Genomic DNA, 27,529 nt, shown 5'->3' on the forward strand with positions numbered 1-27,529 from the left:
GAAGGACTGTGGACTATTTCCCAACCACAGGGTGCATCAAACAAAGGGGGGCACTTTTTGGGTCTGAAAGGGTACATAAGGTTATATCCTCATGTTACACTTACATAATTCATTTTTGCTCCAAGGAAGGTGATTGGGGTTTTTTTGTTTCGTTTTTTAAAGCAAAGGACACCTATTGCTCACATGTGCACACGTGTTGTTTCTTTGTCTATAATATACGGCAGCGCCTCTTTAGAGGTAGCCTATCTTATTATTCTCATTGAACAAACACAGGCCTACAGTGTCCTTAAGTGCCTGCTTTGTTGATAGTACATGTCAGGATGCATGCACACACCTTCAGTTGAGTACAGTTCACATTTGAAACACTAGGCTACTGGCACTGGTTCCAGCGTCCAGGCCTAGGGGTGCTCGGCAGCACAAGGTTTCTCACCTCTCAGGTACAGACATTTGGCACTGATGGATTAAATGTGAATTAGTACTCAGTAGTACTGATGTAATTCAGTTGGTAAAAACAGTGATAAACGTAATCTATGTGGTACCTTCAAAACACAGTTACAAAGTACTGTACAATTAAAATTAAAACACATTTAAAACACAAGGAGAATTAAGAGAGGTTCAGTAAACACACTTGTCTGAGCATAGTGATTTGGCTCATAACATACATGGTACATGGTGTGCTTATATCGACATGTTTGTTACAAAATGTCGTGTAGATGAAAACTTACAGAGGCGTGTTGTCAGTAGTGCATACAGCTCTTGTTGGGACTGTAATGAGTGCAGGAGGGTGGATGTGGCGAAGGCACAGGCGGAGGAAATATCTATATGGACACTATTACATGGACATTATTTTGACACTCATCTTTTATGGACTGTGAGTGGACATTTAACAGTAGTATGATTGTTAATAGTGATATTTTGGATTACCTCAGTTAATTGTTTTTATCATTGTGGTTTATTTGCTTCTATTTTATCTATTGGTATTAGTCAATCCTTACCTATTTTATTTGTTTGTTTGTTTTTCTGCCTGGTGTTTTTTTTTTTTTTTTGAAGTGGTTTGATGTTGTTGAAAATCTGGGATTCAATAAAATTAAGTCATAAAAAAGACAAGACGAAGCAACAAACGCCATCAACATGTAAGGAACACATTCATAAGATAACAGCCAAGTGTAAAAAGATATTAAATGTGATGAGATGTTTAACAGGAGCAGAATGGGGAGCAAGCAGATCTGCAATTTGAAATATTTATGTAGCGCTGATTAGAGCAGTATTAGATTATGGAAATATTGCCTACGGTTCAGCAGCAAAAACCTCATTAAAGAAGTTTGAGGTGGTGCAAGCTCAAGCTTTAAGACTTTGTTGTGGTGCTTTAAAAACAACTTCTGTGTCCGCTCTTCAGGTTGAGATGGGTGTGAATCAGACACAAACAGTTAATGATGAACTACTGGACAAATCTTGGTAGCACTTTATAATACAGCCCGTGTTTTACGACGTAACTCCCCGTGTCTTACGGCGTAACTTCCCGTGTCTTACGGCGTAACTCCTCTAAGACCTGCCGGGGTCTTACAGTGGAACTGCTACTGTCTTATGCTGTCACTCCCAGTGTCTTATAATGGAACTTCATGCGTCTTACCTTGCACTTACTGGGACTTCCCGGGTGACTCTCTGACATCTACCATGACATTTTGGGGGAGCCTATATGGTTTAGTTTCACTTATGACTTACAGTGTAACTCGCTATGTCTTACAGTAAAACGTCTTACAGTCCAACTCCTTTTGTCTTACCATGTAGGCCTACTTATTAAAACTTATAACTAAAAAATCAGATATGATTTACAGTTTTAAAATACACGAAAATCATACTGCAATATGTAACCTGTTTAATCACACAATGAGTGTAAGTACCAGGTACCTGCATGGTAAGGAAGGGTGAACAGTGTGCAATTTATAATACAGCCCGCTCCCTGATAAGTACAGTGTAGGTCTCTGGTAATTACAGGGAAAGTCCCTGGTAGGTACAGCAGAAGTCTCGGGTGCTTAGAGTGTAAGTACCAGGTACCTGCATGGTAAGGAAGGGTGAACAGTGTGCAATTTATAATACAGCCCGCTCCCTGATAAGTACAGTGTAGGTCTCTGGTAATTACAGGAAAGTCCTGGTAGGTACAGCAGAAGTCTCGGGTGCTTAGAGTGTAAGTACCAGGTACCTGCATGGTAAGGAAGGGTGAACAGTGTGCACTTTACAATACAGCCCGGTCCCTGATAAGTACAGTGTAGGTCTCTGGTAATTACAGGGAAAGTCCCTGGTAGGTACAGCAGAAGTCTCGGGTGCTTAGAGTGTAAGTACCAGGTACCTGCATGGTAAGGAAGGGCGAACAGTGTGCACTTTACAATACAGCCCGGTCCTGATAAGTACAGTGTAGGTCTCTGGTAATTACAGGGAAAGTCCCTGGTAGGTACAGCAGAAGTCTCGGGTGCTTAGAGTGTAAGTACTAGGTACCTGCATGGTAAGGAAGGGTGAACAGTGTGCACTTTACAATACAGCCCGCTCCTGGTACTTACAGGAAGTCTTGGGCACTTAGCATGTAAGTACCAGGTGTCTGCGTGGTAAAGAATAAAGATATTTTATAACTCTGAAGTTGTCATTGTGTGATTAAACAGGTTACATATTGCAGTATGATTTTCGTGTATTTTAAAACTGTAAATCATATCTGATTTTATAGTTATAAGTTTTAATAAGTAGGCCTACATGGTAAGACATCAGGAGTTGGACTGTAAGACGTTTTACTGTAAGACATAGCGAGTTACACTGTAAGTCATAAGTGAAACTAAACCATATAGGCTCCCCCAAAATGTCATGGTAGATGTCAGAGAGTCACCCGGGAAGTCCCAGTAAGTGCAAGGTAAGACGCATGAAGTTCCATTATAAGACACTGGGAGTGACAGCATAAGACAGTAGCAGTTCCACTGTAAGACCCCGGCAGGTCTACTGTAAGACAAGCGAAACTACACAACAGGTTCCTCTAAAATGCCATGTAGATGTCAGAGAGTTACCATGAAAGTCCCAATAAGTATATGGTAAGACACGGGAAGTTATGCCGTAAGACACGGGAAGTTATGCCATAAGACACGGGGAGTTACGCCGTCAGACACGGGAAGTTACGCCGTAAGACACGGGGAGTTACGTCGTAAAACACGGGCTGTATTATAAAGTGCTACCCAAATCTTCAAGGGCATTCTGAAGATCGACATCCAACAACAAAAGCAGGCTACTTCTTCCATGCTGGGAGAGAGAAAAGGCCAAAAGGGAATGTTTTGCGTGGAGCAGTGAAACAGTTGCTAGAGATATGTCGTTAAATCAGAAAAGATGTATCCCTACAGTGCCATTATCAGTAACGTCACCCCAGTTGTTCCCCTCAGTGTCAGTTGATTTCTATATTCTGGAAAAAGTGCAGGTATATAAAGATTTTGGAAATACTGCAGTTTTGGTTGAAGATGGGTTACAGTCATCCCAGTATACACAGATGGATCCAAGGATCCTAACACAGGGAGCACTGGCTTTGCTTTGAGTATACCAACTTTAAAAGACTCTGATTTGTCTGTTTATACAGTCGAGATGATAGCTATTGCAACAGCATTACAGTGGATAGAAGTGTTGCAAATTAAAAAGGTTATTCTTTGTCCAGATTCATGTTCTACATTAATGTCATTACAGTCATTTACATCTCACTGTAGGCAGGATATAGTTACTGAGATATATGAAACTCTGTACAGATTTAAAAATATGAATATTTTGATAACATTTGTGTAGGTACCAGCACACAGAGGGATTAAGGGCGATGAAATGGTGGATGCATTAGCACAACAGGCACTGAAGCACAAGGAAATCATGGAAATTCCACTCAGTAAATCTGACGCAAAAGGAATAATCAAAAGAAACATCATTAAAGAGTGGCAGCACAGTTGGAATACAACAAATACAGGACGACACCTCTACGCAGTACAGCGAGAAGTGGGCACAATGAGGTCAGCTAAAAGAAGCACCAAAGAGGAGAACATCTTAACAAGGCTGAGGGTAGGACACACCAGACTAAATAAAACACTGCATGTGATAAACAAACATCCCTCAGGATTATGTGACCTATGTCAAATAGAGCAATCAGTGGAACATGTCATTTTGCACTGCAATAAGTATTCTCGAGAGCGAGAATTATTAAAGAGAGAAATCAGGAAGATTGGAGGGGAAGAATTGAGTTTGGAAAGTATATTTACAATTGGGTTAGGGAGTCTATTCCACTACTTGAAAGAAACTGGATTGATCAACAGAATTTAGTATTCAGGACTTTTGTTTTTCCTTTTTCTGATTTGTTCATAGGGGTAGATAACGCTGGTTCACACGCCAACATAGTACCTGGCGGTAATGCGTCTTTACGCTGGTTGCCACTCGCTATAAAACGGAAAGAAGAAGAAGACGAAAAAACACCATTACCCATAAACCCCTGTGATGACATAGTAAACCCACAGACATCAAGATGGTGCTTGAAAGTACTATGGTCTGGTAAGGAATGACAAATATGTTTAAAGTTAAAAACTGAAACAGTTAAATTTATTCAAACTAAGCCGCCATTTGATAAATTCAGTGTTCGTGTTTTGACGTCGTTCGTCTGAAATATTCGTCCAGGTTTAGTGTTTTGTTTTTGGGTTAGAAGATGCTCGAGCTGTTTCCTGACTCACTCTGTAAGCTAGCTAACGTTAGCCAGCAGTAGCCTCCAGCACTGAGCTAACAAACGGCTCTACAGTCACGTTATAGACGTTTTACGGGTTATATGCTTATTAACGCTAATGAATGTAGTGTTGCTAACTAACGGTCGTGTAATACAGCTGTAAAGTCTAAATTGCGCCTCAAGTGCAGTCAAAATGTCTTTGTTTAATTCATTAGCATTGGCTAGCTAACAAAATGCAAACCAAACGTTACTATCATTGTCACACGCAACTCAGTTGGACTAACTAAGCTAACATGTCATTCAGTTATCACAAATAGACGCTGCCTCTCAGTCTGGGGTGCATTCAGAGCACACAACATGAACAACCTGTTTCATTAAGCAGTATCAGTTACAGTTTATCATACAGTAGGAAGCAGCACTGCAGGGTTATTGCATTGTTTTTATTACACTGAATGAGTTCAGGTTTTATGTTCACTGGGACTACAGTCATTTTGTAAACTGCTTTAATTATTTTGTCTGTTAAATATGAGGAAATAGTGACAGGCTATATGCTTATCACATGCCCCAGAGCCTAAAGAGATGTGTTCATGTTGCTTGTTTTGTCCAACCAACAGTCCAGGACATGTGTCAAGTGTTGTAGGTGACTTTGTGCAATAGGAACTGGCACTCAGCAAATTAGCACTTTACAAACTGCACTATGCACTTTGCTGCGTTAGGGCATGTGCAATATACCGGGTATATTCTATGGTCGCCCAGCTCTTTGCCTGTTGTGTGTTTTGTGGTTTACTATGTTGTCCTTATGTTGTTTTTCTCTGTGTATTTTCTTTTCTTTTGTTGATAATTGATTTTGTGTTCGACACCAACCTGCCAATGGGACTGCAGACGGAAATTAGCCTCCTGGCTATAATCTAGTGCATTTACATGTAAATGTCCATTAATGCATATTGTCCCATTTTTAAAAAAATAAATAAATCTCACATATCAAATCAATATATAATAAAGTAAAGCAGCAAATCTATTACTCCTGAGAAACTGATATCAGTAAATATTTGGCATTTTTGCTTACAACTGATCATTTATCAAGTATAGCACTGTTTCAGTGTCTGCTCCTTTGACATGTTATGCAGTGTTCTTATGAGAGATGCACAGATAGTATATTCTCATACTATCCATATTGGTTTAACTGATAATTGTCCAATCTGTATAATTAACATTTTTTTTGCTAGAACGAGGAAATTCATCAGTTAGGACTTTGTGCCAGAGCATCTGTGTTTTGGCTGTGACCACTTGGCAGTGCCACCCACTGACACATCATCAGTTGTGCACCTCAACATAGTCGGGTGTTTCAGTCTTTATCACAATACACCCCCCGCTGAGGCAGGCCCACTACAGGATGAACAGGCCTGGGTGTGTGTCAGAAAGTTGGCTCCTCTGTGGTCACCTAGGGGCCCAGTTGGGATCCTTTCTCTTCAGCCGTAGCCAGTGACTGCACCTGCTAAAAATATTAACAATTAATTTCAATATTAAATAGACATATTAAAAAACAGCAGCAGTCACTCATATATAACAAAACGTATTTGGTAAGATGACAGAGGATGGAATAAAAGTTTTATGGTAAATGTTTCTCATTGTCATGATACCCTACATTAATTTAACAATGGAGCGTCAGTGTTGCTTTCATCTTAGTTCTTTATACTTTCATAATTAATTTTCAGCACTGCCATTATTTTTTCATAGTGTGGACAACAGTGAGTACATGCGCAATGGAGACTTCCTGCCCACCAGGCTGCAGGCTCAGCAGGATGCAGTTAATATTGTTTGTCACTCTAAGACCCGCAGCAACCCCGAAAACAACGTGGGCCTCATCACCATGGCAAAGTAAGAGGCACTGTACTTGAATGAGCGTGCTGACATTTCACATATGTTAATATAATAGCACAAGTGTTGTTTCCCCGTGCAGCAACTGTGAGGTGCTGACCACACTGACCCCAGACACAGGCAGGATACTGTCCAAGCTGCATGCTGTGCAGCCGCGTGGAAACATCAGCTTCTGCACCGGCATCAGGGTGGCACATGTAAGTTTGTGACTTTCTTTATACAGTGAGGCTTCTCCTGTAGTAGAAGAGCTGGAAAAGATGAAAGAAGAGGATTGTAGAAACATTAAGACAGATGGCGAGGTCAGTTAAAGAACTGGCTCAACTAAATCACCCTTAAATCACTTCATTAGCTTCCCATTGAACAGAAAATACAGTTTATAATCACCCCACTGGTCTTTAAGGCACTACATGGTTCAGCTCCCCAGTATATTTCTGACCGCACACTGACGACACCCCCATCGGTCCTCTCAGGTCTTTAGACAGTAGCTTTTTTGTTTAGTACTCAATACGACCAGAAGCTGGTAAAGGTGCTGTTAGTCACTGCAGACCTGCCCTCTAGAATGGTTTGCCTAATGAGCTGCAATCTGTAACCACTGAATCTACATTTAAAGATAAGCTTAAAACCTTTCTATTTTCTCAGGCCTATGATCAATGTTCCAGTGTTATGTGTTTGTTTGTGTACATGTGTGCATGCAAACCTTTTCATTTGCTATGTTTCTCTTTGTAGTTGGCGTTGAAGCACAGACAGGGCAAAAACCACAAGATGCGCATTATTGCATTTGTTGGCAGCCCGGTGGAGGACAATGAAAAAGATGTAAGCTATGTTATTTGCATGTTATTAGTGTTCATGTATTACCCAGCAAATATCAGTTTTGTGATCTTGATATTGATAATCAGTGAGGAAACTTTCAACAGTATCAGACTGTTAAGATTTTGTGTGGATGGGATGGTAGACATGTTGGGAAAGCTTGCTGCTCACCACACTTTGTACTTTGGACTCTGCTGCCTATTTACACAGAAGTGATATTAACACTTGATTATTAATTTGTTTGTTTATCGAATGAATAAGCTGACTCAACCTTAAATGTAAACTAACAAATCTTCTCCTTGAGTTATTAAAAAAAGACAAAGTAAACAGCAAGCATAAATATCTTTGAAGATGTTAAACACAACTTACTACTCGTATTAAATGTTTCCATGACATCATCAGTGGGAATGTGCAGACAGCAGATGAAGTTACCATGATTGACTGCTGCGGAGTTAAGCGAAGAAAAGTCTGGAACATGGACTGATGTGAAAAAGAGCGGCTCTGTGTTTATCCTGTGCCGTTATTAGGGATGTGTGCAATTATGTGACTAGTCAATTTAATGTTGCTACCCTTTCTAGTCAGCACAAGAAATACCAATGGTTAACCTTATTATTAAGATACCGAGTTGAGGAGTTTGGATCAGCATATGAGACAAACCAGTGGTTCTGATTGTGAATGGCTAGCCCTCTCTCTTTTTTAAAAAAACACACCCAGAAACACAGACATACTCAAGGACTGTGTGCATGTCTGTGCATTATTTTGGTGCACAGGAGAATCCTTGAAGTGTGGGTCCAAAATGTTATAGATGTTAGACCTTGAAAGTCATTAAATAGTTTGAAATTTAAAGTTGTAAGGGCTTAATTGCCGCAAACATTTTACCTAATTTCATCTATCTATTTTTTTATTTTTCTTTGTTGTCCAAATGAGTCAAGCTCTTGTGTGTGTCAAATCTTAAAATCAACCACTGAACGTAATACTGCACTTCATACTATGTACGAGCACTTACCTGTTGGCAGAATGAAGATTAAACAAATCTAACCTTCACTCTAATAGCCATATTCCTACATAAAATCTACCTCTGCATGGGACGACACATATACGACTTACTTTTATACTTAATATCAGTCTTAAATCTGATTAAAATTATCTTGAAAACGTCTTAAAAAGCTTTACATTGAAGTGTTTTATACCTGTAGGCACTCATGCATACAGTAAGAAAGTAATTGTGTGAGTGAGTGCTGGGAGTGTGTGTGTTTTACAGAACTAAGTCAGGATGTTAGATACACAGTATACAAATGTTCTTTGTTAACTTTTATTAATGCATCGTTGTCATATTTTTTTGTAGTTAAATGTGCAATGTTCATTGTGCAAAGTGCCACGCATTTCAGCAGCATTTAAAATACAATTTTATTATTGAAAATGTGATTTCAAATGGCTTTCTTGACAAACACAGTATTTATTCAGACAATGTTTAACCTTAAAATTCAAATTGTGCTCAAATTGGCTTTTCTTACTTTAAGACTAGTCTGAGTTCAAACTTAAGGGAAATTAGTCATTAGGAACATCCTTGGTTGTTATCCAGCTTGCTTAGTTTTTCATTAAACATAGCTGTCTCTGGGGAAAATAGTTGACAGCATCAGTGTATTAATATATCTTTAAGGCCCCTAATAAAACATTTAGTGTTTGTGACACTGAAGTATTTTTATTTTCCTGCAGCTGATCAAAATGGCAAAGCGTCTAAAGAAGGAAAAGGTCAATGTGGATATCATTAACTTTGGAGAGGAGGTATTTTTCCATCAAAGCTTCACATACAGTAAACACACAAACACACACCTTGAATATATAATGTGTTATTGTGTATATTTTTGCGCTGTTGTCTGGTCCCTGCGCCTACCCTCATTCTGTCTCACCCCTGCAGGAGATGAACACAGAGAAGCTGACAGCCTTCATCAACACACTGAATGGCAAAGACGGAGCCGGCTCCCACCTGGTCACAGTTCCTCCAGGCCCCAGTCTGGCTGATGCCCTGCTGTCCTCACCCATCCTGGCTGGAGAGGGAGGTGCAGTGCTGGACCTGGATCCGTTTGGAGTGGATCCCAGCGCAGACCCGGAGCTGGCCTTGGTAAGACAGCTGGGGAAAGATGCTACAGTAGTTAGCTGTAGTCTGTATAGTTTATATTGCTCATTGTAATCACAGCTTTTCTTGTGTTTGCATCTAAAATTCTCTGGATTGTTCATTTATAGTGTTGTTTTCTCTACAATTGCAACATTTTGTCTTTTTTATTCTTCACTGTATGTTTCTGTTGCTGTTTGCTTCCTCTCTTCCCTCTAGGCTCTGAGGGTGTCTATGGAGGAGCAGAGACAACGACAGGAGGACGAAGCTCGCAGAGCCGCTGTCGCATCAGCTGCTGAAGCTGGCGTTTCCTCTCCTGCTGCAGATGGTGAGAAAAGTGTCCAACAACTTCTTGTGCCATCACAGATGCCAATATCGGCCCATCTTTGTCAGTAGGGGCTTTACAGCTCCCAATAGGAGTGTGTTCACACTGCATGCTTTTCTGTCGTTCTGTTGCAGAGTCAGAGGACGCCCTGTTGAAGATGTCTGTTCCTCATACAGACTCCTCCACACCTGCTCTGCCAGACTTCAGCCGCATGACGGAGGATGAACAGATCGCCTATGCTCTGCAGATGTCCATGCAGGGAGCAGGAGCAGGTTAAATATGGATTTTGAATTTTCTGAACTTCCCTGGCCAGGAGATTTGACAACCTCTAATACAAGCTGAGATGCAATTTGCATCACGCCAAATTTATAATATGTAAAATCACGTTTAAGGTATGTTAGGGCTCTGACACACCAAGCTGCTGCCCTTGTCACCTGTTTCTAGGCTGATTTAGCATGTTGACTTGGTCTCGGAGCCAGCAGAGGCTGCATGTGAGTGAAGTCACTCTGATTGGCTGTTCAGCTCAGTGCACAAGAAGAGAACCATAAGTGAGGAAAGCAAACTCAGTTTTGTGGTTGGTGGCTATTCTGTATGTGTTTTACTCGTTTTATTTGTAGTCTTGAAACTCAAATAAGCCACAGACACTCACGAATTTTGAGTATTATCTGCCTTCATTGTAGGTATGACTGATTGCAGAAGTGTGTATATCCAGCTGCCAATTTGGATAATGATTACCTGGAGATGAGATATTGGTTTGCTTGTATAGGCACTAATACAGTTTCTTATGCCAGGTGGAGACTTTAGAGCCTGGGAAAACATCCCCACATATCCTGCTTGTGATTACTGACTAAGCAGTTCACAGGAGCAGTTTGAACTAGTCCATATTTACTAATTATGCAATGCTTGTACGTTAAGATGCAGATCAGAGTGTTAATTTTTTTTTTGCATAGCAGCACATTCAGGAACATGGAGCCCAAGTTAAAAAAAAAAAAACCTCATCATCATTTCTGCTCCATTATTCCTGCAGAGTTTGATGCTGAGGACATGGACACAGGGGTTGACATGGACTCCAGTAAGGCAAAGGTGAGCACAAGCGCTTTTAAGTTCTCAGTTGTCTTTTTCATCTATTTTAAAAACTGCATTGTAAAGATTACAAAATTAAATATTCTGTTCCCAGGATGAAGAGGACTATGATGTTATGCAGGACCCAGAGTTCCTTCAGAGTGTCTTGGAGAACCTTCCTGGAGTTGACCCCAACAACGAGGCCATCCGTAATGCCATGGGCTCGCTGGCTTCTCAGACGGGCCCCAAACCCGACACTAAGAAGGACGAGGAGAAAAAGAAATGAGCACCCAAAGAAAAAAAGAGGAACTTCAAATATGAAAAATAAAAAAAAGACCTGAGAATTGCACCGCATGGGTTATTCACAGTAATATTATTACCCTCCTCTGTACAGGAACCGTTTTGTTAATCCTTTGTTTATGTAACCTGTAAACAACTTTTTTTTCAACTTTAGGTTGTTCTGTTTTCATTTTTTGTGTCAAGCACATATGTGTATTTTTGAATCTTTTGTAATATACCTACTCAGTAACAAGGGCCGATTTCCTCAATAAATTTACAGAATACAAGGTGCTACTGATGCTTTAAATGTATACACAGTTGTGTCAGCTGCAGGGTGGAAAATTAACTATCTTGTCCACCTGCCACTGTGGTTAGTGGAGTCCAAAATCTACCAGCTACTCAATAGATTATCAATGGGGGTTTTTTTGTTGGTGAGAAAAGCAAATCTAGCAGCCACTTGCATATTTTACCAGCATTTGGCTGGTAGCTGGTGCTAATTTCCAATGCTGGTTAGCTGCAACAGTGTTATTTTTACATGCGTACTTTTCCAATAATATTAATGGATGTTGCATTGATATTTACAAACTTTCACCAGTATCACACAACTAGCACCCTGTTAAACATGCAAAATGGAAATATTATTATTACTATGGCTGGGTGTTCTTTACAGAACAAAACAGGATGCAAGACATAATGTATACGTGACCACAGCCTAGGGGAGAGCTGTATAGACATGCTGACAAACACCCTTTGGCTTATAACACTGAATATGTTTTAATACTTTTCTCGTTCTGAGAATTAGCATCAGTTTACACCTTCATGTAACTTGGAAAAAAAGCAGCTGATGGTTTGCCAAATGTGTAAATGTGTCATGTAGGTACTTTTTTCCTGCAGAATACTCAGATTTATTAAAAAGAATAATCCGAATTTGTGTTACTGTAATACGTGAAGCTAAAATTTATATCTTATAAGCACAGTTTCCAGCAAGTACTTAAAAATTTACATTGTTTCCAGAAATTCCAGTTTGCAGATTTACAATGCCACAAGTAGTCACATTGTAGAAATTACACTTCGCATCAGAAATATATTTTCTTAGATTTCTTAGATCTTAGATTCTTTCCTAGATTCTTTTTATTTTCTAATTAACATTTCTGAATTATTTTTGCACGATATTGCTTTAACTACATGTAAAATAAACATCCTTTTTGTAAGTGAAAAAAACATAGTCACCGTCGCAGGATTTAATGACGTAAATTTATGCGACCGAGAGTAAAGTCAGGAACCAACTTCGCTTACTAGCAGGTAATTCAAATTAAATGCAAGCAATAGCTGATGTTAACATGAACTAGGGTGAACATAATACTTATTAAACGAAGTATATTATGACCACAGCAGCTGAGTGTTACACTAACCTAGCCAGCTGTAGTTTTTGGTTACATGAGGAAAGTTGGCCGATTGACGTTAGCACGGCGCGCTAGCTGCTAAATGCTAAAGTTTAGCTAGCGGTTAGCCGAAGAGCCCACTTGTTGCAACACGACTATTTAACTAAGTTTGACATGCGAAACAGCAACTGATTTATTTCTTCAAACGTGTTAATATTTCACCAGGAAAGTCTGGAGCAGAATAACAACATGCCAACTGCATTTCTTCACACAGTCCCGACCGTTGTGTGATACCAGCTGTCACATTTTTGATATCTGTAACACCGAAATCTGTGACCCGTCATTAGCTGTGACTCAGTAAGTTAACGTTATCAGACTCCCTTACTTAAAATGGGTTCGTTTTTGGAGCCCCCTAATCTGTGCAATGAACCCAATCTGTGAACGCAATACCTACAGGAAGTTAAATGTAAATACACTGAGAGTTAGATTGTTTTTTTTTTAATTTTTTTTCCTTTTAATATTATGGTATATCAGAAATAACTGTTGTACAATTATTTGTCTGTGTTATGTTTTTTTTTCAATAATCAGCATAATAATGGACTTCTTTAACGTGTTTTCTTCTCCTTGACACTTGCAATTGTTTTATTAGCTTTATTGTTGTTTTAACTGAACTTTTCTAATGCAGAAAGAGGCTGTTTGGCAAAGAATGAAGGCTCTGTGAACATAGATTATGTTCAGTTCTTTGTTATGCCCCTATTTTTTTTTTTTTAAATCTTGAATAATAATCAGTTTCATTCAGTTTTCTTTACAGAAATTTTGAGATGTAGCCCCACTGAACATATATATTTATAAAAAGGTATCTTACACCTTAAAATTGAGAAGGCCCCGTGATCCCCCATGAAGATTTGGCAACCACTGATCTCGATGCTAGCTACTCTGTATGGAGAAAAACTCCCAAACATATGTCACGCCTCAAATTTAAAATACTGAAAATAGGTTAGTCCATCAATTGTTTAGCTGGGTAAAAAAAATAAAGAAACCAAAATTTGTGCATGGAGGGAAAAATACAGAAAATAAATGCTGATTATTAAACATTTTAGAATTAGGAAGTTAATAGTGGTTTAGTTTAAAATAAAAGTAACTTCACACCTAACTATTGTCATCACTTAACATGTTAGGATTAGGAATAGAGGTCCAGGGTCAGGTTAGAATAAGGGTGCTTTCACACCTGCTTGTTTGGTTCTGTCCAGTAGAATTCAAGTTCGTTTGCCCCCTAAATGCAGTTCAATGGGGCAGGTGTGAACACACCAAGCGCACTAAAACAGCCAGACCAAGACCTTCTTGAAGAGGTGGTCTCAGTCTGGGTACAAACAAACTGTGTGGTTAGTTTGTGGTGAGAACATGTTCCGACCTTGATCTGAACCAACTGCAGTCACGTGACACATTGTTTGGGTTAAACATGTTACAGTCCTGGAGGATTGTTAATGTACACCTCCTCCTGTACTGCCTTAATCTGCACATTCAGCACATCCAATGCATCAAAACATTCTTTTCTAGTTGGAGCCGCGCCTCGTTTTCAAACTGTATGGTTTGACTAAAATGAACAATGACAGCAATATAGTCCACAAGGAGCAGCGCTAAAATCAACCTGCGTAGTAGTCCCTCCATTGTGACATTAGAAAGTGTCACAATTATCTTGCAAATGTACTCTTATTCAATGTTTTGTTTACTTCCTGGATTTTTCCTACATGGAAATTCTGACCAATCAAGAGCAGCTTTCTCACACAAGACATTTTATCTGGTCCGCTTGTAAATGCTAGAATAAACCAAAGATATTTGAGGAGCAGAGAGTGACAAGAAAGTGACATGAGACGAGAAACAGGATTATGGGCTGGGTCATGGATCCTGATGGTGTTACAATCTTGACAATCAGCAATTGGTTTTTAAGACATTGGTCAGTCAGACATAAAAGTAACTTTCGCAGTTCAGCTGCATCAACATGTCATGATTAAATTAACTTGCATATATTGCTCTGACTTGTGTTCTCTAACAGGTCTCAAGCCTCGTGCTGGCAATGGGGGACATGAAGACCCCAGACTTTGATGATTTGCTGGCAGCGTTTGACATTCCTGATATCGATGCCAAAGAGGCCATTCAGTCAAGTCCAGAGGAGGAACAGGATGAGGCGGGGTCTAATGCAGATGAGAGAGAGAGTGGGTCTCCTTCACACTATCCTGGCCCTCCTGCCTCGCAAAATGACCCTCCTGTGGTCAGTGTTATAGTAAAGAACACCGTTCGGTCTGACTCTTCTGAAGAGGAGGACAAGTTGGTCAGAGATAAAACAGACAGTCCCTCAAACAGTGGCATAAACTCTCTGGGTCAGGTCAAAGTGGGAGTCCGCACCTCACAGTTTGGTCCCAAAACGTCTGCTGGTGCGCCTGTGGAGCCCCAGATCGCCAATGGATTTGAGGGATCGGTCCCCAGAGATGAGGGACAGTCCAACACAGAGCCGTGGCCCCCTCATTCACCATTGAGGTCCACACTGAGCACCGATGAGGATGAAAGAGATAAAGGAGCTGAGGCGGGATCTGTCCAGCACACGACTGATGTCATCAACAGTTTGAAGCCCCTCCTCTACCTCCAGTCTTCAACTAGTGCTGATCCCAACTCCTCATCTCCTCCCTCCTTGCACTCTGCCAGCCCTCACCTTCCTCCTCACTCCCCTCAGAAGGAGGAAACTTGCCTCAGTGATCCGTCATCCCCACCACAAAACGGGAGTATTAAGGTCGGAATTAAACGTGTTATGCACTCAGATGAAGATGACTCAGAGCCAGACCTAGGAAGTCCCCTGGTGATCCAGGAGAGCCCAGAATCTGAAATGTCCGCCCCTCCCAAATTTAAACACAAAGCAAAACTACGGCCTAAACTGCTCAGGTCTCCTGAAACCACATCTTGTCTTGACCCTCATCCTCCTCGTATGCCTTCTCTTTCACCTGCAAAACCTGAACCCAACCTTGAGGAAGAGAGGCGACCTACCACCCCCTGTTCTCCCTCTACAGCTCCTCAACCACAGAGCCCCCAGGACTGCCTTCCCACTCTCAGCAAGGGCTCTGCATCAGTGTCAGAGGAAAAATACCCAGAGCATGTGATTGATGAGAGGGACTCGCCTGAAAGCCCACCGCCCAGTGAGACAGGTCTTGTGGCTCCTAAGAAAAGCAGCAGCCCTGATTCGGCCCTAACAGCAGAGAACCACAAGGAGGAGCTCATGGAAATTGAATCCAAAGAAGAGAACAAGCCAGGTGACACTGAGAAGCTAAATGAAAAGGTGGCTGCAGATGGAGACAGTGTAGACGAGGAGAGCTGTGATGGTGGCACTGAGGATCCTGTGCCTGCTAGTGCTGCAGAGACGGTTTCATCTCCACTGCGTCCACTCAAAGTTAAAATCAAAATGCCTACAGGCAGCATCACAAGGACTGTGTCTGGTGTTGCACCTAAAAAAGGTGGTAGAGCCACTACCAAGGGAGCAAACAGTTCACCAGAGCGACCTAACACAAGATCCAAGAGGGAGTTCTCCCAGCAGTCTCAGTCACCTGCAGTGGTGACACTCCAGGATGTGTGTGCTGTAACGCTGGAACGTGCCAGCACAGTCAAAGACAAAACCACAGTGAACACAAAGCCTAAAGTTTCCCCGACAGCTGTTAGCATCACCAAAACTGCAGCCCTGCCCTCCATCTCTGTCTCCACTGCCAGAGTCAGCTCTGGTGGGGCCAACCCTCGCGGCCTGGGTCAGAAAACTGCGAACAGCGGGGTGACGCTTTCTGCACCTTCACCTCTGCTAACGTCTCAAGGCAGCAGCAGACCAGCCTCAATTGTGAACAGCACTGGGGCGATCATATCCAAGACTCAGACCAACCTGGTGGAAGCTTTTAACAAGATCCTCAACAACAAGAACCTGCTGCCCAGTTATAAACCAGACCTGAGCTCACCTCTCCCTGCAGAGTGGGGCCTCCCTCTACCTGCACAGGTAAGATGTCAGTGTGAACAGAGCTGAAGCAATCAGTTGATGCTAATATATGATAGTTAACTTAATAATCTGGGGGGGGGTTGGGGGGGTTGGACTGTTGGTCTGGACAAACTATCACTATTTTTTGACATTTCAGGGACAAAACAACAAATTATGATCAAGAAAATGATCTGCAGTTTAAGTGGTAATGAAAATAAATGTTAGTTCATATCAATGTATCAGTGTCTAAAAAGATGAATGTTTGATCCCCTGCAGGGTTACCGCTGTTTGGAGTGTGGCGACGCCTTCGCCCTGGAGCAGAGCCTGGTGCGGCACTACGCTCGGCGCTCGCTGAGGATTGAGGTGACCTGTAATCACTGCGCCAAGCGGTTAGCCTTCTACAACAAGTGCAGCCTGCTTTTACACGCCAGAGAGCACAAGGAGAGAGGCCTGATCATGCAGTGTTCACACCTGGTCATGAAACCTGTGCCCGTGGAGCAGATGATTGCCCAGCAGGAACCCACGACGACTGGTTGGTGAACATTGTTTCTGTCTCAGCACCATTTTGGATGTGATCTCTGCATGTGTTTTCTTTGCCTATTCTCCTTTGATTCCTCAGATGTGCTTTCTCCACCTCTTTTGTCTTCAGCAGTGTCATCATCCCTCTTAGGCCAGGCCACCACAAACCCAACACCCCAGCCACATCAGGCAGCATCCAAGAAGAAAGTGGAGGCAGCGCAGTACGTCAGTAATAAATGTCCTGAGTGTCAGGCTCAGTTTGGCAGCAAAGAAGACGTGGCCGAGCATTTCCAAGAAATGAAACCAGCACAAACCGCTGTGAGTCTTCTCAGTTTCAGGAAAAATTGCAAGAATCTTTTTCCTTAATGATATGAAACTGAACTCTAACCTTTCTTTGGCTTTACCTTTCTTCTTCTCTTGTTCTCCAGTCATGCACAGACTGCTCTCCTCCCATGCTCCTGCCCAACAGCTGCAGTGCCACAGCTCATCAGCGCATCCATCAAGGCTGCCCACCACACATCTGCCCGGAGTGTGGGTGCACGACCAAGCAGCCTCTATTTCAATCACACCTTGATGAGACCTGTTTACACTTCGCTCGGCGCATTGGATACAGGTGTGATATCCATAGACAAGTGTAGTGTATAGCATAGTAGACTTTATAGTATAAATGGATGTAGTTATTGTGACTTCACTCTTTGGTTTGTGGACTGCATTTTGAAACATTGAGTTTGGCATTTTGGTCGTAGCTATCTTGGATCTTTGGAGCCAGAAGTGACCATATTTGGACAAGAGTGCAATGCTAACCCTTATGCTAACTGCTAGCTTGTCTGGTACAGTGCATTTACAGCTATCGTTAACTGTCATAATGCTAATTTTCGCTGGCTAAAACAGGCTTAAACCATCAAAACAAAATGTACTTACCGTAAAAAATAAACATCCAACTCCTTAGGGCCCCAGTTATATAGATAACATCCGTTTCAAACATAAATGTCACTGCCCTCATACTTCCATTCCTTCTTTATGTTGGCATAAATACAGCCAATAGATGGCACTAGAGGGCTGAGTCACTATATTCCCAGTTCATGCCTTCATAGTGTCCTACGGTTGAATCTCACTTGAGTTATGCTACATTGCCCCTGTGATTTCTGATGGTACTGCTTTGTTTCATTCATATCTGTAAGCTTTCAGAAAACCTGTATAAATAAAGATGAAATGAATGCAGAGTACGGGCAGAAGGCTCCACCCATGTCCATTTACCATACGTATCTAATGTTGAGCAAAAGTTAGCCCATAGAGGGTCTTATTGTACAACCAAACCCTGAACACAACTTTTTTAAGCAACCAGAGAGTTGCAGTTAAATTTCCAAGTGACAGGTGTGGCTAAGCTAAGCTGCAACCTCTTTGGCTAAAAAAGAAGTCAACAAGAAAGTGCCAAAAACTGCAGTTCCTTGAATGGCCACTTGAGGCTGGTTCAAGAAGTGAGTCAATCCCCATAGACCCCCATGTTGAAATGCTCAACTTTACAGCAGAAATAAACATGTTCACAGCCTAGTACAAAAATCCCCCTTCATGACAACTGTGCAGGGATGAATTTTTGTATAAGTCCCTCCTTTACATTTTATTTAGGCTTATGGTTCCGCATTTTTAAGGGGTTGGCTGCTTTGCTCCACCCCTTGCTCCTCCAGAGCGACAGCCTCTCGCCCAAATATGGTCTCTTCGGGTTTAAAGAAAAACAAGAAGTTTTAGTCAATGGTTTACTCTGTGACTTTGGGATAAAGCCATGGTTATGTTACCTAACCAGCCTGTCACCATGGTAGCAACTTGTCAACAGTACCCACCTGTCACTCAAAGTCTCAAGGTAGTCACACCCTTAAAGCTGCAGTAGGTAGAAAGCCTGAAAACGGTTGATTTGAGTCTCATCTGAGTTAGGTTTTGTTCGTCTCTGCCCTGAGCCCCTCCTACCAGACGAGCACGCGAGTATTTTATCCTACTTGGTTCTATTTCTCCCTCTCTGGGAGCCTCGGCTCTCCCTCACCGCGCAGCAGCCCTCCCCGCAGCCCCGCACATATACCCCGAGGCTCGGCTCTCCCTCTCCACGGAGAGCCCTTGGCTCCGCTCCCACAGCCGACCCTCGCACCCTCCGGCCAGGCTCAGCCCCACCTCACCCTTCCCCTCCCTCCGGGGCTCCGGGGAACCAAGTTCTGTCTTCCTTTTTTTTGGGTTGTTTAGCCGTGTAGGCAGTTGTAGCCAATGCTGGAATAGCTATTTTACCTGGTGCACTGTTCGCCATTGCCGCTTGCTCTCCCCTTCTGCCAGCGGCATGGGAACGCGCATATGCAGTAGAACAGCCAATAGGAATGCAGTGGTCTGAGCTGACCTTTGATTGGTTGATGCACATCGGCACGATACTGATTCTTTAGAGGCTGAACACAGAGCCATGGTGAGGTGCAGAAACCTATTGTTTGTCTCAGACCGCTTGATTTACATTATGCTTAGAGGATATTATAACATTTTTACTCAGTTATACCAAAACAATGTTGCCTACTGCAGCTTTAATTATGTATAACTGTAAGCCTTAAAAAAGGTAAATGGCATAGAATTATGTAAAAATCCATCCTTGTACAGCTGTCTTGTACCAGGCTGTAAACATGTTTATTTCTGCTGTAAAGTTGGGTATTTTAAAATGGGCGTCTGTGGGGATTGACTCACTTCAGGAGCCAGCCTCAAGGGGCCGTTCAAAGAACTGCATTTTTATGGCACTTCTGCATCGGCTTATTTTTCAGCCTCAGAGGTTGCCTCTTTGTGAAATCATTGTTATATCCACATAAATTCTATCTACACACCTGTGTTTTCCTCTTTTCTCTGCCATTTAACGATCCTTCTTCTCTCTGCAGATGTTCCAGTTGTCTGGTGGTGTTTGGAGGGCTTAACTCAGTGAAGTCTCACATCCAGCAGGCTCATTGTGACATGTTTCACAAATGCCCCAGCTGTCCAATGGCTTTCAAATCTGCTCCCAGCATACAGAACCACATCAGTGCCCAACACCCAACGCTCACTGAAGGACAGACCATGTATGTATACAGACACACACACATTTGATTTTTCCTCATTTAAAATAAAGGTTTCGCTTTCAATTAACTGACCCAATTTTTATCCTTTTGCAGGTCAATCTATAAATGTGTTATGTGTGACACTGTTTTCACAAACAAGTCCCTGCTGCACACCCACTTCGACACTCATTTAACCAATCAGAAGGTGCATGTGTTTAAATGCCCCGAGTGCACCAAGTTGTTTTCTCAGAGGAATTCCCTCCTGGACCATTTCAAGGTACGTGCAGTCTTATATAGTGTCTGATAAAGTCATTAAAGATATTAAAAAAATCTGCCTTATCATGTCACTCTGTTTATTCCTTTTCCTCAGACCCATAAAACTCCCACGTTAAAACAAGAGTTGCCTTCACCTCCAGCTGCGCCCTCTCGATCACGGCCCTCAGTGAAGCTGGAGAGCTCAGACGGAGAGGAATGGATGGATGACGATAAAGAAGAAAAAGTGAGGAAAGAAAGAGTGAAGACCCCGTCAGGGTGGAAGTGTGCGCCTTGCCATGCACGCTTCACAGACCGGGAGGAGTACATCGCCCATATGGCTGAACAACATAACAAGGTCTGACAGTCCAACATCCCCCCCTGCTGTCTAAGATGTATAATGCAACTAAATTAATTCCATTTTAAAATACAGCTGTTTAAACAGATGTAGGCAAATGTGTTTTTTGTGTGTGTTGTGCAGAAGCTGAAGAAGTTTCCTTGTAACAAATGTGAGAGCTCCTTCACCACCACCTCCAGTATGAGACGTCACATCAGAGACAAACACAAAGTCATGAATCGCTGCTTTCGCTGCAAGTGAGTACCCCACACTCTGCATCCTTCATCAGGATTATGACACAGCAGGTGACTTTGTGTTCACTTCATCCAGAGGTCGATACAATTATCAAGAGAATTTCTGTTTCAGTATTTTCATCCTACTGAGGAGATGCGCTTGAATGGCAACCCGGGGGCTAGATGCATGAAACTCTGTATAGTCAAGACTAAAAGCAGCAGGCTGTGTCAAGTGCAGTATGAATGTAAATCCTGCACATTATGTGACAACAACTCATTTAAAGTTAACAAACATTATAACATCTCAAAAGATAAACTGCTGCTGAATTCATTTTCTAGATCAAAGTACTGCCAAACCACGCTGGTTTTGTGAGAGGACATCTCTCTAATTTCCCATCGTGCTGTTTTAAAACTCCAGTCTACTCAAGCATTACTGCAGGGAGGGGGACTGCTGTCTGACAGCTCTGTAGCACCCACTAGTGGCGGGCGGCTACATGACAGTTAAGCGGCCTTGTACATGAGTAAAACACTAACTGGTTTAACTGACTAATATTTCATTTCGTTACATTTAATCATTTAGACAACTAACCGCGCGCATCCCTAATCTGCTTTGCCAATTTCCTGTCACCAAAGTGTTCTTAAGCATGGGTCAAAGTTTCTCCCATCAAGTCTGTTTTTATACATCACAACTTTTGCATTTGAAGTAGGCCTCGTTTTGTGTGTACGCAGTGTTTATAAGTGAGACCCCTGGAGAGGAAAGTCGAACTCGTGAAGAATTGTTTTGTAAAACTTAGGGTCAAACTGTGATACCTGAAATAAGTGATTTTACTGTGTGATGCCCACTCAGACTTTCACTGCAGTTACTAAATCATTAGAAAGTACATTTTTGTGTGTGTGTGTGTGTGTGTGTGTGTGTAGGTTTTGTACTGAGGGTAAGAAGACATTCAGCAGCAGAGAGATGCTGGAGAGACATGTTCAGCTCAGACACAGCGTGGACCCAGCGGGCCAGGACACACTGATGGTAAGCCACTACTGTTCTTTCAAGGAGTCAGACTGGAAACAGATTTTACTAAGACGTTGTGAACGGCAGTTGTCTTGATTTCCTCTGGTCACAGGGAGGCGAGGATGAAGCCGACAGTTCCTCAGAGCAGGACAGCAGTCTGGGGGCTACCCGGAGACGGAGAGGAGCTATGAAGATGGAGCGGGACGAAGAGTCTGCAGATGGAATGAGTCCAGTGAAGAAGTTGCGGTCCTCCTCCTCCTCTGCTCCTGCCCCCTACTCCCACCCCGAGTCTGGGTTCCGCTGCGCTCCCTGCGGCTTTACCACAGAGGACCAGGCATTGTTCCTGGAGCATATCAGCCAGCACCGGCGAGGAGGGACAGAGGGCGGCAGCGGTCAGCAGTGTCTACAGTGTGGCGCCTGCTTCACTTCCATATCCTCCCTGTCACGCCATCGCTTCATCATCCACAAAAAGAAAGATGCATCCACTGACAACCAGCAATCCCTCAGCGGGCTCCCAGCGCCCTCCGCAGGTAACGGCAGGAATCACGATGATAAGAGCTCTCTGGACGGTTCTGCACCTGCATCGCCCTCTCTGTCCTCCGCAGCTCTGGGGAGGGAAGAGGACAGCACACTGGCCTGCAGGGTGTGCGGCAAACAGTTTGAAAAGGCAACGGATCTGACGACGCACTTCAGAACTCACGGTATGGCTTTTATCAGTGCAAGGCACGCTGGAAAAGCTCCTTAAGATGAGAATGAAATACAAGGGAAAGAGCAGAGTCGGTAGGTGATGACAGAATATTTAAAAGTGCCTTATTTACCACCGAAGTTCGGGTTTGCACACCTATGCACTAATTTAACCAAAGAACAGGCAGAACAGAGTTTCTATGTAAATAGATCGTAAAACAATCAAATGTGATTTTCACCGGTGGAGTTAAAGATTAACCTTCTACTTTTAAAACTCAGGATTTAATGCTGCATTTCTGTGTTCAGGAATGATACTAACGAGACAGGAGCCACTTCCTGCTCAGTGAGTAGTCTGACTAGTTCATGTCTGTGACCACGGTCGCATAATAATGTGCCTGTATAGAACTGTGATCCTACTGTGATTGATTATGACGGCGAGTATCATTGAATGTTGTTAGACAGCGATGGATTGTGTCTGCCTTGATTTCAATATCTTCATCCTACTGAGGAGATGTGCTTGAATGCTAACCCAGGGGCCAGATGCAGAAAACTGTGTAGATTCAAGACTAACGTGTGTGTATGCACAAGGGCAGAAACGTTTTCGTAAGATTTATAAAGCCGCGTGTGAGCTTGATTCTGCTCTATAAATCTGGGCGCACATGCACGAGCCTCATTTCCTCACCCTCTGTTCAACATCACTGGATGTTCGAAACACCCATAAACATTCATTTTAATATCGATACAAGTGCCCGCTCCACCACAAGGGGTGGGAATCACCAGAGGCCCCACGATACGATATCACGATACATGTGTCATGATAATTGCAATTGTAAAAATGTTGCAATATGCTGAGTATTGCGGTTACATATATTGCGATTTGTTATCTTTTCTCAACAGTAAATTATGTCCCCATGGGAAAACTTTGTCAACGTCAACAGTTTTATCTAAGATAAAGTTTTCAGTCTGTTCATCTCACTTCAGTCATTTTTATCGCAGCAAAATGTTTCTAATAAACTGAAAAAGCAACTGATTTTATCATTCCGGTAGGCTACTAAAAGTTTAATTTGTATTTGTAATATTAATAATTTATATAATGAAAAAAATTGATGCTTGGTGTCAGTATGGTGAGGCGATATTGCCACACAAAAATATCACAATACTGTGCCGTATCAATTTCCCCTGCCCCTATCCACCACATATAACCCTTATTTTCTCTGCTTCTTGAACCTCAGTGCCATCTAAAGAACCAGCTGTGTTTCCACTAGTTCTGCGCAGAACCATTGTAATCAAGGACGTGTCATCGACAGAGAACGTTGCAGAACGGACGTTAACAGTAGTAGCAAGATCAGGGATTACATTCATTACCTACTACAGATATTTGCTTTTCCCTCAAAAACAAGCATTGACCAACTATTAATTAAACGACCGCATGCTTTTTTCCCCCCCTGAGACCACTTGGCACTTGACGTCTCCATCCTCTGTTTCTAACCTGTAGAATACGACGCCTCCACTGACGTCGTAAGTTAGTAAAATTTATTCATAAAGTGCATTTTGCAGCTATAGGTCACTTTACAAAGCAATATCCTCCTGAGACCCAAACCTTTGTGGGGCATCTTTAATTTCTCCTATCTATTTATGATCAGTAGGACCCGATAAGTATAAAAAAACCTAAACATTGTAAACATAATAAAGTCCCAATGTCTTCAAACAAGTACTTCCTAATTAACAGCGTCTGAGCTTGTTACTGTTGCAAAAATTGTAAATACAAACATTATTAATCATAAATAAAGTTTCAAACATAAAATGTGATCAGGTTTTGGGCCTTTGGTCCACTTTTGTGTCAGGATCGGCTGCAGACTAACTTGGCAGAGATGGCTGCCATCTTGTTTTGACAAACTAGATCAGTGTATTACTACCATTAGATGGCACAAAAATGTCTGAGTTAGGTAGGATGAAGTATAAGATCAAGTAAACCCAAAATGTGGAGGATAAACAACAAGAAAAAAATTACAGAGACAAAGAGACAACGTGAGCCATGTAGTTAAAAGTGCACAACTAGCAAAATTTTGCACACACAAGAAAAAATACCGCTCTGGTGTGTACAGGTTACCCAAACACTAGTCTAAACAGGTGCGTCTTCAGCTGGCTTTTAAAAGAAATCAGAGTCAGCACACTGTGAGGAAGCAGACAGAGCATTCCAAAATTTAGGTACTAGGAGTGGTCAGGAGTGCTAGGGACAGACAACAAATTCATTGTATTGGTTCACATCATGGTTTACATTTCAGATCAAGGAAAACCTGTTACTTTTTGGGCTCTGCACCAATTTATGCTTGACCGAAATGCTCCGAATGGTTCAAATTAGGTGTGGGAAGCAGAACGAAACCGGTTCAGTGTTGGTGGAAAAAGGGTGTAATTAGATCTATCAGTGAGAAATGTGGTAAAGAAAGTGCAATATCACCAAGTGTTCCACTTCAGCGATGTTCTCCAACAGCACCAGAGCAGCTGTCATTACACACAGCTGTGGCTATTTGTAGCATCCGTACCAACGAATCATCACATTTCTGCAAACGATCATCGCGGTAACATGTCAATCATCATTATTATTAAAGGTTAGAAGGATGATAATTAATTTAAGTGTGCATGTTGAAACTGACTTTACAAAGTGCTTCACATAATAACATAAAACCATCACTAACTGGGAGATGAATTTAAAATAAACTTCATAAATGCGCCTTTGACATTTTACAGAACGCCATGTAGCCTGCAGTAACAACACATCAGTAAAACAACCTTAACACAGGTTATCTTCCTCTCAGCTCATATTGAAACTTGTCCTTATATTACCCACAGGTGTCTCAGCTAAATTCGTGTGCGCACCTGTCTGAAGAATGCCTGAGGTGCAGAGGCTCACTGCACGTTTCTTTTATAAAACCAGTTTATGTGTGGGAAAAGGTGTACACATGGTTTTTATGTGAACACATCTTCTAAGCACTGTTTTAAAAAAACAAACATTTTAAGATACTCATCCCAGCGGCTTAGAATATTTCATTTTCAGAAACATACAATAACATCTTAGATCGACTCCCATCTCTAATACAGCCACTGGCTTTGATTCATATCAGAGTATGAAATCTAATTTACAGACACCTGCTCAAAACAGGTAGCCCATCACATTTCCTCTGCAGTTGTCAGGCAGAGTTAGCAGATAGTTAGAAGATAGCTACATAATTTATCTCACTCTGCTCCACTGCTGAAACTTAAAGTTTGGGTATTTTTGCACAGAATGATAATGTGGATTTATGGACAGGAAGAATAACTACAGTGACCGGTAACTCTTTGAATGCACGTCGGGGTACATTGCAATTGTCTCAAGGCAAAATCACAATTTAAAATACTTAAACTACACTCTGGGGAAACTGTCAGTGTGATCTGAAGTGTGCACGGTTTGTAGTTAAACTAAAATTTCCATAATATCTTTTTAACTGGGATGTACTTTATTTACATCAGATTAACTGAGTTCTTTCTCTGAGCAAGAGATGGAAGTAAAATTGTACTTTGGCTTTTTGTTTATGGGATGCATGTGTCTTGAGATTACTGTAAACAGAAGATCAGTATGACTGCGTCTGTTCCTCGGGCTTTCCTAAGATGATAAGTTTAACCTTGTATTGTTAATTTTCTTCAGTCTTTGGCACTGTTAGAAAAAGATGTTCTCTAAACTAGATGGATATCATTAGATGTTTCAGCATGACTCTGCGACTGTTGTGTTATCGATAGGCAGGTGAAACTGTAAAGTCAGAGCTGTTTAACAAAACTGTTGTTTGATATAAAGATGTCTGAGAGGAGAAATAAGGGAAAGCTCAGTTGAGATATGCGATTCAGAGTGATGTGATTTGGTTAAATGTCTTTGTTTAGTGACACCTTGCTGTTTAGGATCCACAGACTGAGCTAATCCCCGTGCTTCTGCATCAGTGATTTTTTTTTTTCTTTTAATGCGCTGTAGTCAGTGACCTGTGTGCTTGTGTTTACTTTCTCAGGAGATTATCCAATGCTTTAACACACGTTGTTCTATTTAACTTTCTGTTTTTACATTGACAAGAAAATTTATCACCAAATGTTTATTAAAAAAAGGATTAATAATAACCGGCACATTGTCTTGTTTTCCTTTATTATTATTGTTTAATCATTTTTTATGTTGTCAGCACAGTATCATATAAAGACATCCCACGTAGGACATGAATAAATATCCTCATTCTATCAAAATATACTTTCTTATAAATATATAGATGCAGAATATTTAAAAGTAATCAAAGGAATCCTTACACAGCTTAATAGCTTATTTGATTATGTTGTGTTTTTGTGAAAGGGATTGTGCACCCAAAAATGAAAATTCAGCCATTATCTACTCCCGCTCATGCCGATGGAGGCTCAGGTGAAGTTTTAGAGTCCTCACATCCCTTGCGGAGATCCAAGGGGGCAGTGGGTAGCAGCACAAATCCACCTAATGCAGGCTGACGGCGCCCCAGATTCAAACTCCAAAAATGCATAATTGAAACCACAAAATATCTTCATACTGCTTGTCCGTAGTGATCCAGTTAGAGCTACAGGCTACAATGAGGCTAAAAACAGAGTTCAAATGACGTTTTTCCAAACAACTTTTTAAGTCGGGGCTTCGGGACACTTGGATCACTATGGACGAGCAGTATGGAGATATTTTGTGGTTTCAACTATGTGTTTTTGGACGTTTTAAACTGGGGCGCCATCAGCCTCCATTAGGTGGAGTTGTGCTGCTACCCACTCCCCCCTCGGATCTCCGCAAGTGTTGTGAGGACTCTAAAACTTCACCTGAGCCTCCCTCGGCATATGGGTGAGTAGATAATGGCTGAAT

The 27,529-nt window shown here is 41.8% G+C and overlaps 2 protein-coding genes across 3 annotated transcripts; both read left to right on the forward strand.

Annotated features, from left to right (window-relative positions):
- The first annotated feature begins 4,463 nt into the window (after positions 1 to 4,463).
- Positions 4,464 to 11,468, forward strand: LOC125892818 (26S proteasome non-ATPase regulatory subunit 4-like). The gene is made up of 10 exons (XM_049583077.1): positions 4,464 to 4,551; positions 6,455 to 6,595; positions 6,678 to 6,792; positions 7,322 to 7,408; positions 9,119 to 9,187; positions 9,321 to 9,524; positions 9,735 to 9,843; positions 9,975 to 10,112; positions 10,868 to 10,923; positions 11,018 to 11,468. Exons 1-10 carry the CDS (start codon positions 4,526 to 4,528, stop codon positions 11,186 to 11,188), a joined length of 1,116 nt encoding a protein of 371 aa, XP_049439034.1. The 5' UTR covers positions 4,464 to 4,525; the 3' UTR covers positions 11,189 to 11,468.
- An 847-nt stretch (positions 11,469 to 12,315) lies between these two features.
- Positions 12,316 to 24,850, forward strand: znf687a (zinc finger protein 687a). 2 transcript variants are annotated; one of them, XM_049583076.1, is made up of 11 exons: positions 12,316 to 12,483; positions 14,617 to 16,587; positions 16,843 to 17,098; positions 17,219 to 17,403; positions 17,514 to 17,698; positions 19,980 to 20,156; positions 20,250 to 20,412; positions 20,506 to 20,745; positions 20,869 to 20,981; positions 21,876 to 21,978; positions 22,073 to 24,850. In XM_049583076.1, exons 2-11 carry the CDS (start codon positions 14,638 to 14,640, stop codon positions 22,703 to 22,705), a joined length of 4,005 nt encoding a protein of 1,334 aa, XP_049439033.1. In that variant the 5' UTR covers positions 12,316 to 12,483; positions 14,617 to 14,637; the 3' UTR covers positions 22,706 to 24,850. The 2 variants fall into 2 exon arrangements, with proteins under 2 accessions (XP_049439033.1, XP_049439032.1); XM_049583075.1 differs by having other exon boundaries at positions 12,321 to 12,483; positions 17,216 to 17,403.
- Positions 24,851 to 27,529: the final 2,679 nt, after the last annotated feature.

Source organism: Epinephelus fuscoguttatus, linkage group LG8 (genome assembly GCF_011397635.1).
Source record: "Epinephelus fuscoguttatus linkage group LG8, E.fuscoguttatus.final_Chr_v1".
NCBI lineage: Eukaryota > Metazoa > Chordata > Actinopteri > Perciformes > Serranidae > Epinephelus > Epinephelus fuscoguttatus.